Source organism: Eufriesea mexicana, unplaced genomic scaffold (assembly GCF_001483705.2).
Source record: "Eufriesea mexicana isolate 0111107269 unplaced genomic scaffold, ASM148370v2 scaffold1801, whole genome shotgun sequence".
NCBI lineage: Eukaryota > Metazoa > Arthropoda > Insecta > Hymenoptera > Apidae > Eufriesea > Eufriesea mexicana.
Window position 1 is genome coordinate 145,097 of NW_016909918.1, and position 20,618 is coordinate 165,714.

Here is a 20,618-nt window from a genome sequence, read left to right on the forward strand (position 1 = left end):
TTAGTATTTATTAAATTAGTAAATTATTTATGAAATATTTATATACTATGAAATGTAATTTTATGTTATAACATGGTAATATCATAATTGTATTTTAAATGCAGGGTACCTAAGAATCATCTATATTAAATAGTGAAGATAACTATTTTACTGTTTGGAACTAATGCCGAGAAACAAAAATCAATATCAAGAAATTTTCCAACCTCTGGTTGCTGTATTATAAATAAATTTCATTCATCTACGATTAAAAAAGGCCTGTAAAATTTAAAATAGGCTGCAAATATCTTAAACTTGACACGTAGTCTTCAGCTTGGCATTGCTTTCCAAATAAAATCTTTTGGAAAACGATGCCAATTTTCATCATCGTCCTATTGGCCGCCTTCTGTATTAAAATACGTTAATTTAAAATTCATGTCTTACAAAAAGAAAAATTTAATTCGCTATATTAAACACTGATATTTTAATTATAAGAAATCAGAAATGTACACCACCTGAAACTTGGTTTAAAATTCGTATCTTAAAGAAAGAGATTCGATTTAATATACTAAACTTCACTACTCTACTATGAAAGAACTAGGATGTTTCGTTTCAAAAAATTTTCAATTTACGTCAATAAAATTCAAAGAAAATATTCTATAAAAATGTAACAAATCAATACAAACAATCAAGAGTCAAAAGGACTCAAAAAGAGTAAGAAACCATGTCCCTAAATCTGATAGCTGACACCTCACGCGCAATCGTACTATAGAACCTCGGTCGTGTATGCGTAGTTATGTACACTAGACAACTAGCGCCACGGACCCTTATCTCATACACCGCGCAGCGCCATCGGCTCGACGACGAACTAACGAACTCGACGCGTGTCTGACGGAAACAGGATCTCTAGAGGATTTAAAACCCGAGTCAGGAGAGTAACTTACAGTAACACGAAGTTGCACAAATGAGAATAAATCGTGTAAGGCAGTTGGTATACTGATCGCGAAACAATTATGTTTTATTTTATAAACGGGAGGATGAAAGGGATATGGTTAGCATATTTCACTGTGGGACAGCGTATTTTTGTAAAGAAATGAACAATGAATGTGCAACAATAATTTATACAATTAGACTAGGTAGCTATTTTATAATTAAAATTGAGACACGTATAATATCCAACGATGATCAGTGATAAAAATTAAATAAAATATGAAAGGAAATTACGAAAAAAAGGAAACAACAAATCTGAAATTATATTTTATAATTCTTGAAATTTCGAAACGTTTTTTATTTACTTAAATAATTCTAATTATTTTAGTATACGGAGTAGTCCATAGAATTAATTAATTGTTTCATCAATTATATTATAATAATTAATATACGATTATTAGACTTATGTGGGTGAAATAGACAATGGTTATCACCTAACTCGCAATATTAGTTGATGATCACTGTTCACTTCAATTAAAATTACCATCCTTCCACTCCGACGCCAAAATGGCAAATGAGTTGTCGGAATAATGCTGTGGCCTTTATATACCCAGCGACCGTCAACCGAAGTGGGCCGACAAGTCGCGATCATTACCGATTCCGCTGAATGACTTTTCTACTATCATAATCTATGAATTGTTAACTATTTTACTGTTATTATACATTGTACTTCGAACAAATTGTTAATAACAATATCAATTTGCTAATACTATTCAAATTAATAATTTATTTATTTTTACAAATTATAGTTCATTTCTTTCGAATGATTTTATTCTGAATAATCTATTTCGACTAAGAAAGAAAATTTGGAATAAAATATTTGTTTTCTTTTATGTTCAAAGGTCTCGTGAACTGATCAAAGCAGCCATTTTGGACAATGACTTCATGAAGAACCTCGAACTGACGCAGATTCGAGAAATCGTGGATTGCATGTATCCTGTTACCTTCTCGGCCGGTTCAACCATAATACGCGAAGGAGATGTTGGTTCCATCGTGTATGTTATGGAGGGTGAGTCACAAATTTTTCTGTCGTAGTGAAAATTATTTTCTCTTCGAGCTGAGTCACTTTGATTCACTTAGTTAACATTCAACTAATAATCTAAAGTAATATAAATTTAACTAACTGCTATGACCATTCTAAAGATATTTAAAAATAAAAATATTTGAATTAGATAAATAATTATATTCTTAAAATTTAATTATTCATAATATCCATAAATATTGTAACGTTCCATTATACTAAAATAACTAACAAACAATATTAATATTGGAACAGAACGTTTAAAATTCGTAGAAGCAATCAGCCTGCAATATAGGTTAGGTCGCGTAAAATGGCGATGGTACAGTTCGAGTCATCAATTCGAGGCAACTACAACGAGCTCGTTAGACAAAGCTATGCGTGATTACGCTTTTCCATGCGTATTCGGTTATAAATAGTTCGGTTGGCCATGCTTTAATGGACATGGGCGGAAAATCATCTCTGACCCAAGAGGCTCAGCGAGTGACGGAATCGTGTAATTTCAGTTTATTCACCAGGCTGTGTCGAGGTCGAACATTGTTCCTTTGCAACTGCGTAGTACACCGTTGCGCACTCTTGCGTCGCGAATTGGAAGCTTGACGCGGTCCCCGTTGCGCGCGCAGCTCTTTGACCTGCGTGAACCCGTTCGACGCATTTATCACTAGACATATTTCGATAGATTTTTCACTCATGTTAATAATAAACGTATTACTTTTAATGAGTAATACTTTAATTTATTAATGGTGTTAATAATAAACGAAATAATTTTTAAATGGTCAATGAAATATTGAATTGAATTGCATTATTGGATAACATATAGCACCTGTGTTATTTATTTATTTGATTATCGTTTATTATGTTATGTATATTGTAAAGAAAATTATGGTAATAAGCGACGAAGATAATAACGTTGAATATAAAATTTTTAATTAAAAGATTGAAAATGGTCATTATATATGTGATGTGTTTAGTGTTATACTTGGATCGAATATTGGGTATTCGACTTATCACTTTCATCTCCTGACTTCACGACTTTCTTTACGATATACATCACCTGGCAAATTTGCATACTTGATTTTCTCGAAAACGGTGCTTCATCCCAAAATTTTCATTCTTCTTTATCAACATATTTTGACATGCAAAATATCCTGTCCCATTACATCACCCTCATTTAATTGATGCAGTGATTTACTTAGCCTTAAATTATGCACCCAACAAATTTGTGAATTCAATTTTCTCGAAAATAAGGCCTCGGGTGAAAAATTTGTATTCTTTCTTTTCGACATATTTTTGCACGTAGAACACTTATTTTAAATCTTCCTGTATATTTATACATAAACATAAGTATATATTTATGTGTGCCCGTGATTTCCAAATTTTATTTTATCTATTTATCACTATACTATTATCCTGTACTATTATTGTATTATTAGTACCATTAAAATCCTATTTTTATTTTTAAAGGAAGGAAAAAATAGTAGCTTAAACAAATTGCAATAAAAATTTTTCATTCAATAGGCGAGAAATTTGCAATGAATTCACTTTAATTCCGCAGGCAATGCGGCATATGATTCATCGTTCTTTACAGGAACCGAATGATTCAAGCTATGCCTTTTCTTCCGAAAAACCGGTTCCCATAGCGGTAGTTATAAATAAAATGTTGCTGAAAATATACCGCATTCTTTTGCAACGATAAAAATCGGGTTCGTATTTAATGCGAATTTCGCTCCATATTTCGCGACATTTGAAATTCAAATTAAAATTAATCATCGTTAAACTAAGTGTCTGACATTATCCTTAAATTTCGAACTCGGATATTTGATCAGGTTTAATGTAACAAGCTTTTACCATATGTCTATGCACTTGTATTTTTCTACCTGTTTTTTGAATTAATTAGAACATATAAACTCGTGCATTAATCTGTGAGAATTTTGAAGAATCAGATCATTTTATCAATAAGTAATAAATTAATAAAAATATATGTATAGGCAGTTATCTATATGTAGACATTTTGTATATGCATTTTCATACATAAAATTTTTAATAATATATATATATAAGAGTAAAAATTTACAATTTACAAAAAAATTAAAAATATTAATTTTTTGAATGATTAATTTTGGAAATTTTAAAAGTTGTCAATTTTAAAGGATATGAAAAATATTAAGTTTTAAAAGTATTGAGAATCTTAATTTTTTAAAAAGAACTATTTTTTCAGATTTGTTAAATTTGTATTTTTATGAAAAGTTGTAGAAAATGGTTTCATTTGACACTATGTGAAAATTTAATTATTCGTGAAAATCAGGTATCATAGGATTTCCTTAGATGAAAATGAACGTTCTTGATTCAAAGCAATTCCATGCTCTGTTACAGAACATTTATTCAGAGCTTTAAAATGGCTTTCTCTTTTGTTTCCCACTTTTTCTTTCTCTTTAATAAATTTTAAAAGTTTCGAAAATTAATTCTCCAGTCAACGAACAATATACGATTTCACTTTGCGTTGAAAGTAAAATAATACACGTAACAAGTGTAATTATCGCGATATACATAGTTGCAGAAATGATTAAAAATGTGCAACATTAATAATTTGCCTTAACTTTTACGTAAATATTTTTTAATAATAGATTTTTGGATCTCACTTTCAATGTATGTCATTTTGACTGGTAATTTTGGTAAAATTAATAACTCATTGAAAGTGATTATTAATTAAAATATATAATTAATAAAAATTATTTTTAAGAAGATTAGTAACTTATAACAATCAAATATTTTGCTATTATTAGTATTAATAACTAATCAAAGTTATTATTAAAATTGTTTAATATTTGTTAAAAGTTATTACCGAAAAAGATTAATAACTCATATAAATTACTATTAAAAGGATTAATAATTTATAAAAATTTCTATTGAATACGGTTAATAATTGATAAAAACTATTGTTAAAGAGATTAACGATTCATAAAAATCGCTATTAAAAGGATTAATAATTCATAAAAATTACTATTAAAAAGATTAATAATTCATAAAGGTTACTATTAAAAGGTTTAATGATTCCTAGAAATTGCTACTGAATACAATTAATAATTGATAAAAGTTATTGTTAGAAAGATTAATAATTCATAAAAATCACTATTAAAATTACTAATAATTACAAATAGTTACTATTAAAAATATTAATAATTAATAAAAATGCATTCTTTTGGTTAATCCCAGCGTTAAATAATTTCACACGCATATTTTGTGTTGTATTCGCACACACAATTATTCGTTTTCCCAATTCGTTTTCGACGAATTTCCTTTTACTTCCGGTGCCGGTTGAACGCATTCAGTCACGGTTTGCGCAACGAGCAGCGATACTACAATTAAATTCGAATGTAATGGGCCACGTGTGCCGTAACAGCGTGAATTTTTACACGTAACGGCCACGATTGAGTTAACTGTACAAACGTGAAACGTTTAATGTCGACTCGTATATCGTTTGTGCAAATAATTGCAAACACGAGCGTGTCTCTTCAACAGAACGAGATTTGTCGCGATAAAATCTGATACGAAAATACAATAAAAGAAATAAACACGTGGATTTCGCAACACAAGACTGTGCGTTCGTAGTGGTATAATCTAGTGGTAAAATTTTGCTAATTAAAAGACAGTTTTTGATGGACTATTTTCAGATTTGTTTATTCGTTAAATAAATTTCTTTTCTTCTCTTCAAAATACGAGAAAAGAAATTATTTTGACACTTGGTGTACCAAACATTTGGTGTACGAAGTGTTAACTTGGAATATTTGTAAATTATGAATTTAAAAATTTGAAGCTTTTATTTGATTAATCAAAGATCTTTTTAATTCGAGGAATTCATAAATTTCTTTTCAAATTTCTCTTTTCCCATTCAGAAAAGGAAGAATTATGAATTTAAAAATTTGAAGCTTTTATTTGATTAATCAAAGATCTTTTTAATTCGAGGAATTCGTTAATTTCTTTTCAAATTTCTGTTTCCCCATTCAGAAAAAAAAGAATTATGAATTTAAAAATTTGAAGCTTTTATTTGATTAATCAAAGATCTTTTTAATTCGAGGAATTCGTTAATTTCTTTTCAAATTTCTGTTTCCCCATTCAGAAAAAAAAGAATTATGAATTTAAAAATTTGAAGCTTTTATTTGATTAATCAAAGATCTTTTTAATTCGAGGAATTCATAAATTTCTTTTCAAATTTCTCTTTCCCCATTCAGAAAAGGAAGAATTATGAATGAGATATTATATATGCTCGAAGTGCAAAGAGTTAATTTCATTTCCAATATACGTACACTCCCACTCAAAAGTTACTTCTCTTGCATTAATTTAAGACATTTTAATGAGGAACATTAATTAGTTCTGTTTCAAAAATTCTTTCCTTGAAAAAGAAAGTAATTAGCCTAGTAATTAGCAGAAGATTAACTTCATTTCTAATAGATGCATGTACAGTATCGTTCATAAATTAAGGTCTCTATTATATTTAATATTTTTTAATGAAAGAAATAACTTTATTATCTTTTATATTTAATTATATTAATTAAACAGAAATTTAATGAGATTGTACATGGTGTTTAAATTGCACACTATCATTTTTACTATAAATACAGTATCTTCCAAAAGTTTCGATTCGCCTATTCTATGAAATAGAATTTCAACTTTTTAATGGGGAATATATGAATGAACTTTCTTACCAAAGTAATTGAATATCAGTGTATTAGTCGATGAGGTATTGTTCAAGCTCACTTACGAGTCACTCACACTTAATAATTAATTGCTCCACTGTTCCACGAGTCACGAAGAAAATTTATAAATAAATATCTTTGTATCTGAGATATAAGATTATTCTATCTTAATTGAGTATATAATCTGACTATCATACCTTGAAATACTAAATACCCCAATTACGCAGAATACCTAAATACTAGTTGAAACGATTAATTTAGTTGCTTTCTCCTTGTTGACTTTTTAATGAGAAAAAATTAATAAATAGTCTCGATGCTTTGTGATACGTTTCCCCCACCTCGTTTTTACACTTTGCAATTATCCTGAAATATCGAATATTCATTTCGTCATACACGCACTGAAACTCCGTCTACTCGACTGCTTAAATGTCTAACGGTGCTGGATGAGAACCACTGACCTTTCTCTCGGAAGTTCGCGTACCGCAATAGCATAGCAATTAATGCATCGCTTTGATATATTTTAAAGCAACGTTGCATCGCGTGTCACGTCGATTTCTAATCAAAATAATCCTTCAGATGAAATAAATAAAATATTTTCAATGAAAACTGGTGAAATTGTGTTTCATTCGAAAATAGAAGTTACTCGGGTATCTTGTACTATAAATTTCTAACTGGGTAATCCTCGAGGATAGAATTCTGACGTCAAGCTCCTCGTGAATGCAGAGTTTGAGAATTTTTATCGTTTCACGAAATTCATGTATGTATAATTGCAGTATTATATTATATACAATTACGATAATTGTACTCGTAATTATTGTAATTGTGATTACATACATAATTAGAATTGTGATCAATATTAGGAAGTTAAATTTAGTATGAGATTATACTATCATATATATAATATATAAAATATAAAATATATAATATATAGTATATATCTTATATACAATTATAATAATTATACGCGTAATTATTGTAACTGTGACTACGCATATAATTAGGATTGTGATCAAAATTAAGAAATTAAATTTAGTATGAGATTATAGTATACTATATATAATACATAGTACATATGTTATATACAATTATAATTATTATACGCGTAATTATTTTAACTGTGATTACATGCATAATTGGTATTGTGATAAAAATTAAGAAATTAAATTTAGTATGAAATTATAGTATACTATATATAATATATAGCATATATGTTATGTACAATTATAATAATTATACATGTAATTATTGTAACTGTGATTACATATATAATTGGGATTGTGATAAAAATTTAAAAATTAAATTTAGTATGTGATTTATAGTGTACGTGAAAATTTTAAAGCATATTGACGTCATTCTGTGGCTTTGGAAAAAGAGAAAATATATATAGCCGGTAGATTCTTAACTCTTTTGGTCGTAAATATTTTTGATAATATACAACAGCGTATATTTAATTATAATATGTCTACATTAATCGCAATCAAAATTTGAATTCCTATAGTTTAACGCATCTTGTAAGCAGGATTACAGCAAGAGGGATAAAAACGAAAAGGCAGAAAAATGGTAATGATTGTGGCAAATTATGAGGAACAGCTAAATGAAAGTGTGAATTAACCAGGTTGCATCGTATAGTACCACGCATTAACGATATTTTTTATTGCCCAACGTGAAGGAAACTCGGCCATTTCCACGATCATTTTAGTAAAAACTTAACGGTAAAATTGTGTTAGAAGAACTGGTAATTTGCATGAATTTATTTCTGTATAAGCTTAATAATCACGTGCATTGCTACATACGGTAATAAAACTACAAGTCATCAGTGCAAAAGCATGGATATTTCAAATGCAATAACGGGACAAAACCTTTTAAATACGAGACGCAAGAAACTTGGAAATCGGCCCTAATGTCTATCGAACTTTACATTACGTAAGAGGAAAAATTGCATTTTCTTTTCGAAATTAAGTTTCCTAACCTAATTATAATTTTTAATATAAATTGTAAACGAGATATTTAGAATTTCAAAAGAAAGATAAATAATTATAGAATTTCAAAAGAAAGGTAAATAATTTTAATTTTATACTTATTTTAAACTTATTTCAAGTGTGTGCTTAAGCTTCGTTTCTATGAATGAAAGAACATTTTCTAAAATTTTTTGAAGAAAAACGAATTAGTGAATTGGGCTGAATATTTTTTTGATTCGAAAGTAAATATATTGGTGGATAATTATTTAGAAAAAAATTGTAGCTTTTAGACGTTGTATATCCTGTATTGCAATAGTAAATATGGCCGACAAATTGAAGTACTTCGTGGCTGCAGTTCGAACGTAGCTACACTGCATGACTCATGATCCCAGAATGGCTCGATATGAAAATGGGTGGAATTTTATTGTCTATGACGAATCAAAAACTACTTTTTAAATATTAAAAAATTGACAGGAACACATCACTTAAATAATATACGATATTGTATCTAAAAACATATTCCTTTATTAATGAATAAAGACTTGCTTGGTGTAAAAGTATTATATTAAAAATTCGAATTTTTATTATTTAGATTTCATTAATAATTGGAATTTTATTTACATTATATTAATAATTAGATTCAAATTTAATTTTACAATTCTATTACTGAAAAATTAAAATATCGAACAAATTTGTCAAATGAGACATAATTTTATGAACCATAAACATGTTCCTTTATTAATGAATAAAGACTTGCTTGGTGTAAAAGTATTATATTAAAAATTCGAACTTTTATTATTTAGATTTCATTAATAATTGGAATTTTATTTAGATTATATTAATAATTAGATTCAAATTTAATTAAATAATTCTATCACTGTAAAATTAAAATATCAAACAAATTTGTTAAATGAGACATAATTTTATCAACTATATACAATCCAATTTTCATAAAAGGATCTTTTATTATTTAGATTACATTAATAATTAGAATTTTAATTATTTAGATTCTATTTAATTATATAATTCTGTCACTGAAAAATTAAAATATCAAACAAAGTTGTCAAGTGAAACATAATGTTATCAACCATATATGAACAAATTGTTATGAAAAATATCTAGAAGATTGAAGAAATATTTAAAAGAAAAATACGTTGAAAATTCTCACATTTCTGATATTCATCCTCGACCTAAAATTTGACAATAATTTCGTCAATTGTCAAAATTTCGCCTTGAAAATTGCACAAAATATTTTCCACGAGATACGAAATTGAATGGGTAAAGAAAATAATTAATTATGCGAACGAAAGATAAGAGATAAAAGTTTAAAAGTAAAAGTCACAGTCTCCTTTGAAAGAAGATCGATCGTATCGAGGTTATTGGAGAAATCTGATTGCTGAAAAGGAAAATGTAAAAGATTATGCTAATGGAAGCAACTGCGGAGTAGAAGAAAGGAAGAAAAATAGGATACGAAATGCGCAGATATTGTGGAACCAAGGCAAAGCACGAGATGCAATTCCGACCAAGATTGCTCCACTTTTGCTCCCAGTGTTCCCACTACATGACAAACATCCGTGATGTATCTCTTCATCTTGTTCTCACGATTAGGGTACGCTGTTTCACTGCAATTTGTGAAGGGTAAACAAGCAGATTCAGGAAAAATACACCTGGTGTAGCTCTTATCGTTCGTTTCTCAATGAACCGAATAAAATTGATCATTCAGCGTGACTAAACGACGTAAAAATTTTTGTACAGTCAATTTTACTGCCTTTCTAAACGATAATTTTGAATCTTACACCTTGTGTGAGCTTAGACGTTTTGAATGGGAATTTATGTTGCATTGGAAGGGTGTATGTCGTCTGTAAATTAAAATAAAGGAGGTTTAAATTTGAATTAATTGAAAGGATAGATGTATCCTGTCTCAAATACTGAAAAAATTTCTTCTTTTATAATATTTTATAAAATATAGTATTAAAATTTTATAAATTATGGTATTTTATAATATATCATAAATGTGATAAGACGTCATATAATATTATGGAAGATATAGTACAAATATAAAAACACAGAATAAAAAGTGTAATAAAATATAATAGATATAAGAAATAAAAATAGCAAAGTCTTCTAAAATCAATTGTAAAATTTTCCATTTAATTTATATATATTTCTATTGCTGTGATATCTTTTTGTGTTCGAGCAAAATCTGCAACATCATAGTATATTTGATTTCGAGCAGAATTAGTCCGAGAATTTGATGGCTCCAAGAAAGAGTAATTTCAACGCAGATGTTCAGAATACACAGCTGACAGAGGAGTAACACATGGTATTTAATTTATTGGTCAAATACAAATTTTACATACAAAGGTCATCATTTATAATAAAAGTTATACAATTTTATTATGTGCATTGTATTCACAATATACAAAACAATTTCAGTAGCTAAATATTTTTATATCTTTTTATCCTTTTAATATTTTATACTAAATATATTTGTTAAAAATTCACAAATTTTCTAAATCTGAAAGTAAAAATATTTATAACTGAATGCATAAATTATATTGTAGATTTAGGATAACCAGTATGTTATGGATTTCTCCCATGAGAAATTTGAATGCTTCAAATAATCAGTTTATCTTGTTTGATTAACGATGCTCCTCCACCTGCAGATATTGCAACAAGATATTCTCAAGATACATAACAAAACAACAAATTATCTTCCCGTATCAATTTCTCAAAGCCAACTTTTCTTTCAAACGTATCATTTTACTCGTATCTCTTACGTATCTCAAACATTCCAACTATCTTCCCCTTATCATATCAATCAATCACCTCGCTCAAATTAGACTGAAACTTTCGTTATTAAGTTAATATTATTAAATTATTAAATTTGGTATTGTATTCCTATATTGCACTTATATTATAAGTATATCAATTACACTTACATTATTTATCTGAATCGTCATATTTACATTATTATATTTTCTTAAATTTGTAAATAGTTTAATAATTTAATTTATATAACTTATGTATGTAAATTAGAGATAGTATTTAATGGTATTTTATATCATTATACTACACATAATATGTTGTTATTTTCCAATTTTCATTATGAAGTATTCTCATCAATGATATTTACGTTATTTATCTCAATTATCATATTTCAATTGTTTATTATATTTTCTTAAATTTGTAAATAGTTTAATAATTATATTTATTTAACTTATGTATGAAAATTTGAAATAGTATTTAATGGTATTTTATATCATCATACCACACACAATACAGTATTATTTTCCAATTTTCATTGTACAGTATTCTCATCAATTATACTTACGTTATTTATCTGAATTATCATATTAAAATTGTTTATTATATTTTCTTAAATTTGTAAATAGTTTAATAATTATATTTATATAACTTATGAATGTAAATTTGAGATAGTATTTAATAGTATTTCATATCATAATACCACACATAATACAGTATTATTTTCCAATTTTCATTCTACAGTATTCTCATCAATTATACTTACGTTATTTATCTGAATTATCATATTAAAATTGTTTATTATATTTTCTTAAATTTGTAAATAGTTTAATAACTAAATTTATAAAACTTATGTATGTAAATTTGAGATAATATTTAATGATATTTTATATCATGATACTACACTCAATATATTATTATTTTTCAATTTTCATTATATATTATTATCTTCAATTATTCTTACAATATTTATTATATTTTCTTAAAATTTTAAATAGTTTAATAATTAAATGTACAAACAATCTATTTATAATATAAAATTTATATAAATTCGAGATACCATTTAAATGTCACATATCACAATACTACACGTAATACAGTATTATTTATACACGGTAGAATATTTCATACAAATTTATATACATTTAACTGTGCACAGCTTAAAAATGTATATTCGCCTATATATACAGCTATATAAATCGTACTCGCGTCATATTCCTTTGTTACACTTATATCCCGCCATGTCGTACTTGCATAACCGAATTAAACCGAAACGAAGAAAAAACTGCGTTAGAAAAAGCATAGATAACCTTCGACTGCTGTCGAGTCACCCGGTACATACGTGGGAGTGGTTGCGACGAGGGCAACCGCGGTCGCCTGAGAACCACTGTCCTTTCTCTCTAGCAGCGCGCCTGGTGGGGGCGCCTAGCGGAGGGGAAGGGAGTTTCTCGTGCACGCTCTTTGCGGGCGTACTTTTCACCAGTCGTGAACGCTGTCAGTGAGCGTCAGTCTCGAAGGAGTGGTCCTGCCGGTGTCCTCGTTCGCGTCAGGATCCTCCTTTGTGAGAACACTGTGTCTGCCTCTACTTCTCTCTCCGGAATCGAGTCCTTTCTTACCCGACGTCTCATCCACGCCGCGAGAACACCCTCGACAGGACCAATCCATCGAGGATTCGCGAGTGAAACCGGAACCAACCGGGCTTTCGTTGTCCTACCGTCGAATCTCTTGCGCAATCCATCGATCAGTCTATCCTTCGTCGTTCTTCGTGACCGATTCCAACCTACGTGACTTCTTTCGCTTCCTTGGACCCGCAGTGAGACACCTACACCTGTATCAGCCAGACCTAGCGTCACACCAGGCTCAAAACAACCGTTAAGAAGTACCACCAAGTGGAATCATGAAATGACCAGGTGACAGAGGTTCGACGAGCGCATGAAGAATCCAGAGAGTCGATTTGTGTCGAAGGAATCAAGCCGGGACTAAAAATAGCGCGTCATTGTTCAGCTTTGCGCCAGCCTGTGGAATTAGCCGCTCGAAAATCGCGCAACTCTCAATTTTCTGCCGCTGTCGGCTGTCATTTGTGCGCTGCCGTGAAGCATGAACCGGCGAGCAGTGAGTCGGGCCCTTCGACGGACACTGAACTCGATTCGTTGGAAAAGCGCTGAACAGACCAGGAAGTTCCCCGAGACACGTGCCGCCCGATGTGATTTACGCGACTGGAACATGCTCGAGATCTGAAGAGCGCAGGCCTGGCTAGCTTTGACTCGAGGGCTGACGCTGGTCAAACAGAAGGCGAGCAATCATCGATCTTCCGATTGAATGGGTGCCAGGTCAGCGTCGAATTTCCCACGCTAAATCCCGCGGAGAGCCACGCGACCTGGTCCTTGTTATCTCGCGACCAGACTCCATCCTCCAGCGAGAATTGTCAGCCATTGGAACATGTCCAACTCGACGACTCCTAGCCAAGGTCGTCTCACCAACCGAACCTTTCCAACCGCCTTGTCCCGGAGTAGCCTACAGACGTGTCTCTCGTGATGCTATCTCGCTGATCCGCTCTCTCGTAAGAGTCTCTGTTCGGAGACAGCGTCGAAGAGAGAGAGGAGAGTCTGTCATTTTGCAATTTCTCTGTTGGGGAGAGGAGAAGAGCGAATCGTCGCACCAAAGTTCAGACTCTGTACTATGAAAGTGCGGAGTTATCCTGGCAGAGCCGTGTTGGAGGACCCAGAGCTGCTCTTGGATCCTGACGCGACCCGAGGGAGAGCCATGGAGCTCCTCTATGAGGCCAGCTGGCGCGAGTGCGGTGTGAACTGGGCGAGCAACGCGAGGAGCAAGCCTCCGTCTAGAGAGGACGAGTACAGGCAGCCCTATGCCGAAGTAATCTCGCAGTTGGAGGGTGTCTTGGAGGGTAGTCGCTCGTCCGCTAGGGAGGACTCGGAGTCCAGGAGGTCCAGCAGCACGGGCACCACCGATAGCGAGTCCAGCGAGCTGAATCAGACAGGCAATAGCCAAGGTGGATTCCTCATACCCAGACCGAGGCTGATCGTACCGGTTCACACCTACGCCAGGAGACGACGAACCGGTGCCCCACCTCCGGCCAGGAGGCGACAGATACGCGAAGGTATTCGAGCGGATTTTTTAACCAGCTTAGAGACCCGTTTTGGGCGAGACGGTTTCGTTGGGATGGGGCGAGAGAGAGAGAGAGAGAGAGGTTGAGTAGACTTGGATCTTGATAGATCGCGGCCAGTTTGGGTTTTGTTATTGATCGATCCCCCTTTTTCGTAGGTTGGCTCAGGTTGTGGAATTGCAACATTGCTATATAGCATAGTCGTCAGACTATATATTATAAAGTCGTCAGATTTCAGAATTATGAAATTTACTAGAGTACAACTTATCACAATGTACTATAATTATATTACAATTAATATATTAACTTAAACTTTTGGACGAAATAATATATTTCGTAGATTGACTCAAGATGTGAAATTGCTACAATACAATATAGTAATGTCATGAGATTTCAGAATTATGCAATTTACTAGAGTACAACTTATCACAATGTACTATAATTATATTACATTTAATATATTAACTTAAACATTTGGACGAAATAATATATTTCGTATATTGACTCAAGTTATGGAACTGCAACATTGCAATATAGTAAAGTCATCAGATTTCAGAATTATGAAATTTACTATAGTACAACTTATCACAATGTACTATAAATATATTACAATTAATATATCAATTTTCATATTTGGACGAAATAATGCATTTTTGTAAGTTAACTCAAGTTGTGAAATTGCTACAGTGCAATATAGTAATGTCATGAGATTTCAGAATTATGCAATTTACTATAGTACAACTTATCACAATGTACTATAAATATATTACAATTAATATATCAATTTAAGTATTTGGACGAAATAATATATTTTTGTAACTTGACTCAAGTTGTGAAATTGCTGCAGTGCAATATAGTAATGTCATGAGATTTCAGAATTATGCAATTTACTATAGTACAACTTATCACAATGTACTATAAATATATTAAAATTAATATATCAATTTTCGTATTTGGACGAAATAATACATTTTTGTAAGTTAACTCAAGTTGTGAAATTGCTACAATGCAATATAGTAATGTCATCAAATTTCAGAATTATGAAATTTACTGGAGTACAATTTATCACAAGGTATTATAAATATATTACAATTAATATATTAACTTAAACATTTGGACGAAATAATATATTTCATAGATTGACACAAGTTGTGGAATTACAACATTGCAATATAGTAATAAAGTCATCAGATTTCAAAATTATGAAATTTACCACAGTACAACTCACCACAATGTACTATAAATATATTACAATTAATATATTAACTTACATATTTAGACGAAATAATATATTTCTTAATTTGGTTCAGAATAAGGACTTGAAAAATTTATGGTAGTCTAGAGTCTAGTCCAGATTATTTTCAATGTGTATGGTTTTTAAGAGATGTTAATGGTAATATGGAAATTATAGACTGATTAGATCCTTTTCTAAAGGATTGGATGAACGTATAGTAAAAGCTATATAGATTTTTTAGTATATTAGTAAAATCTATAGAATTTTTGATACCTACGTAGAGATCTACTAAGGACATTTTGAACACATGATTTTTTTGATTTTGTGGGTGGTTTCTGAAAAATGTTAATGGTACTGGTTCCAGTATAACCAAATGGTTTTCTTTGTCTTCTTAAAGAGGATGAAATATTATAGAGAAGCCAAATTATTAACTTTCAATTATCAATTTGTTATTATATATTTTTGCCAATTCACTGTTTCCAATTAGTTCTCACTGAATTTTTAAATAACGAAAAGTATATGTGGAAATATAATCATTCTTGGAAACCATTATGTATAGATTAGAAATAACCAAGGAATCCGAGAAATACTTAAAACCCAATAACGTTTGCCTAGCTATATTTAAAGGATATATCTTTTACGACGTTGATTTTCAACATAATCACTTTCGATAAGAGTCTTCACGATCTATCTGAAATTACGATTAATCTGTGGCTGTAATGACGAATAAAGATCCATGCCTACAGGGATTAAGCACAAAGATCTATTATTTTTTAGAAATATATGAAATAATATTCTAATCTAATATATTATTAAATAATATTTTAATTGTTACTTAATATATTAATAAATAATATTTTCCTTTTTAAAATTTCGCTAAATAATATCCTAATATTTATTCTGCTAATAAATAATATTTCAATTTTCATAATTTCATCAAATAATATTCTAATCTCTAATATACTATTAAATAATATTCTAATTTTTAAAATTCCATTTAATATAATAATACTCCAATATTCCATTTTCTACTAAATTACTTGTGCTATACTATTCTAACGTTTAAAAATGCTATCGAATAATATTCCGATTTTTAATATTCTTTAAATGTTTTTCTGACAAGAATTTACATGACTTCCATGTGAGATATCCACAATTTATCTGACCTTTGCCATTCTTACTTAGGGGAACAACATAAAAGGAAATGTACATTGCAAATATATTTAATTGCTACTATAAGATTGGACAGTGAAAGATTTTTCTGCAGTGTTGTGTATTCTAAGCAGAATTAACTTGATATCGATTTGACATCGATCCATCGATCGGTATGTGGCGCTCTGAATAATCTACTTCGATCAAGATCTAATACATTCGTGTGATCACATCTGGTTGTTCACGATCTTCCTTGTGAAATTTGATAAATATGTCACAGGAAATATCATTATATGAAATTATTATTTAATTTTTCACCACCTATCAAATAATTCTATGTCCCTCTATTTTTTCTTTTCTTTTTTTCTTTTTCTTTATTATTCTTTTTAATTATAAATATCTCTAAGAAGATTTTTACTGATGGACGTATCCAGTTTCTTGGCATTAACCCTCGGCTGGTATCATTATGACACAGCTAACCACAGGAGTTTGAGTTGAATTACATAAAAATGATGAACATGTAAAAGTGTGTAAGGTACAAAATAAAATTAAATCCAGTAAGTTTAGAATCTTGATTTGAATTTTCTTTTTATTCACATATGTTGTCAATTTTTGTTATTAAATGGTAAATATTGGTTGAGTGTTAAAGGAATTTTTGGGACATGATAAGATATGAATAAATAATAATTTCGTAATAGAATTCCTTTCAAACTTTCTCAAACCTTTTAAAGATTATACTTTTTGCTCAAAATTTGTAAAAATTCCTTTCAAACCTTTTCAAACTCGTTATTAAATCTAGTACATAATATTTATCAGAAACTTTACTATTTTTCTACAATTCATAATTAAAGTCTCTTACCACTGGAATCTGTATGCAATATCTATCAAAAAAATAATATAAATATGATGGGATATGAATAAATAATAATTTCATAATAAAAATTCTCTTCAAACCTATTCAAACATTTTATTAAATTTAGCAAACTTCTCAAAAATTATATTGTATATTTAAAATTCATAATGAAAGTCTACTTTTTCTCTTTTTTAAACACATTCTACTCAGTACTTTCTAGAGACTATACTATTTTTCCAAAATTTATAATAAAAATCTCCTTCCATCTTTTCAAATGTAAAATATCTAGTATTTATTAAAGACTATACTATTTGTCCAAAATTCATAATAAAATTCTCCTTCCACTCTTCCCAAATGCCTTATAAAATATAATATTAAATACCATAAATAATTTAATTAATCCAATCATAGACTTCCAACCGTCATCAAATAGGACTTAACTCTCCATCATCAAAAGGAACACAAACTAAGCCCAACATATGTACACGTACTTCAAATGAAATTAACTCGATATTATCGCGATATTAGCTCATCTATCTCTTAATTAATCAATCTAATTATAGGCTTGAGACCATGATCAAATGAAACTCTACTCACCATCACCAAAAGGAACATAAACTATACCCAATCTTCGTATATAGATGCAGATTTATCTCAAATAAAATTAGCTGGAAATTATCGCAATATTAACTCATCTATCTCTGTATTATTCAATCCAGTTATAGACTTGCAACCATAATCAATGGAACTCTATTCTCTATTGCCAAAAGGAACATAAATTATACCCAATCTTCGTATATAGATGCAGATTTATCTGAAATAAAATTAGCTGGAAATTAGCGCAATATTAACTCATCTATCTCTGTATTATTCAATCCAGTTATAGACTCGCAACCATAATCAATGGAACTCTATTCTCCATCACCAAAAGGAACATAAACTATACCCAATCTTCGTATATAGATGCAGATATATTTCAAATAAAATTAACTCGAAATTATCGCAATATTAGCTCATCTATCTGTTTATCTCTCTCCTCGTGGTCCTTGAGCATACAAAAGTATCGATCAAAGATATTAGTTATCCAAATAAACTTGGTTCTCCGTTGCAGCGAGACCTAGTTGACATAACGCCTCGTTTGTTATTCTCAATGCCGTTCCTCGAATCGCGATTTCGTCGAACGAATATTTCTCATTGAACATTATTTGTCCTCGTTGAATCACAGTGTTTATTAACCCTTTAACCGGGGAAGAGTGATATACAGGGTGTTCTATCGCGAATGAAGAATGGCCGACCTCTAGCTGTGATCCTGAACGGGAATTAGCCTAAAACCTGGATATTCAAGGACGTTATTAACAATTCTCTCATCGACCGAAATGAACTTTTATGTCCGGAAACATTTTATCTCTGTCACAGAGACGTGATACCATCTTTTGGCTGACTCTTGTTTTACTTGCAAATATTTTGGGCTCACCTTGTGCACTGTGGTATTACGCTCGGCCTCGTGAGAGCATTGGTGCAGAAATTTCAAGAAAATTTCTTTTATCACTATTCCTTATGTAATATAGATTTTTATTATAGTATAGTAGAGTCCTATATGACATGATTATTGCATTATGCTAGTATACAGTGATCTGAAACATGGCAATTTATAAGCAGGAATCAATTTTTATATCTTGACAGAATTTTTCCTGTAAAATGAGAATTTTCCAAATTTACAAATTTTCCAAAACTACAAATTAAATAAGATTCCTTATAACGTGATCTAACTTCAATACTGTGTCAGTTTAAGGGGGTGTTTTCAGAAGACCAGAATATGGTATAGATTTTTAATATACTATAGTACATTCCTGTATGACATGGTTATTGCATTATGCTAGTCTACAGTGATCCAAAACGTGGAAATTTATAAGCAGGAGTCAATTTTTATATTTTGACAAATTTTTACTGCAAAATGAGAATTTTCCAAATTTACCAAGTTTTTGGTAACCAAAACTACAATTTTAAAATATTGTTACAGTTTTGAGAGCCTTTATTATTATTTGTTATTATTTTTTAGTATTTAATATAGTGACTCATGAATCTTCTTACTATTATTATTTTCTTTTTTCTTCTTTGTAAATGTTGGAAGAAGGGAAGATTGGTGATTGGTTTTATAGCATATGGAAGTGATAGAAAGTAATTGAAACGATAATTTCGAGTTCTTTTTATAAGGACTGGTGTGAAGAGTAGTTGAATACGTGAGAGAGTAGCGGTCAATTTGTTTTCGATCGATTATTGTAACGGTGAATATGTATTGAAGAATTCAATACGTGATGGCCATTTTGGGATGATCCTGACTGGAATAAATCGTTCGTTGAATAGATATTGGATGATTATTCAGTGGTAAACACGTCAGTGAAAGATCATTGTTCTGTATGATTGACAGCGACTTCCGATTGCGTCTTCTAAATGGATCGTGGTGTTATTTCTTTTTCTCTAATTTGCATCCATCTTTTAATTTAGTATTTTGAGTTAAGGATTGGTTGCAAATTTCAAAACATTCCGTATTGGATATCAGTTGTATATTAAAACGATTTAATTCTTCATAAATATTACAAATTTCGAGGAGAAAAAAAAATTAAATTTTAAAATTAAACAATTTTATAACGATTCCTTATAATTTAAAAGTTTCCAAAAAGATGGGAAAATTAAATATGAAGGGAGCTTAATTTCGAGTAATATTAAAATAATTTAATTCTGTATAATTCGAAAAATTCCAAATGATAAGGGAAATTAAATATTAAGGAAATTTATAAATTTATAAACTTCCAAAAATTGTTTAAATATCTAAAAAATGCAATATTTTGTAAT

At 30.1% G+C, this 20,618-nt stretch overlaps 1 protein-coding gene across 3 annotated transcripts in view; it reads left to right on the forward strand.

The window, feature by feature from the left end:
• for (cGMP-dependent protein kinase for) overlaps nucleotides 1-20,618 on the forward strand; it is a 167,255-nt gene that overhangs the window by 81,138 nt on the left and 65,499 nt on the right. For 2 of the 3 annotated variants that reach the window (XM_017902298.1, XM_017902299.1), the window contains exon 2: nucleotides 1,809-1,975. In XM_017902298.1, coding sequence (XP_017757787.1) covers nucleotides 1,809-1,975 — 167 coding nt within the window. Of the gene's footprint in view, nucleotides 1-1,808; nucleotides 1,976-12,900; nucleotides 14,521-20,618 lie in introns of those variants that run through there. The other variant, XM_017902300.1, reaches the window with a different exon arrangement.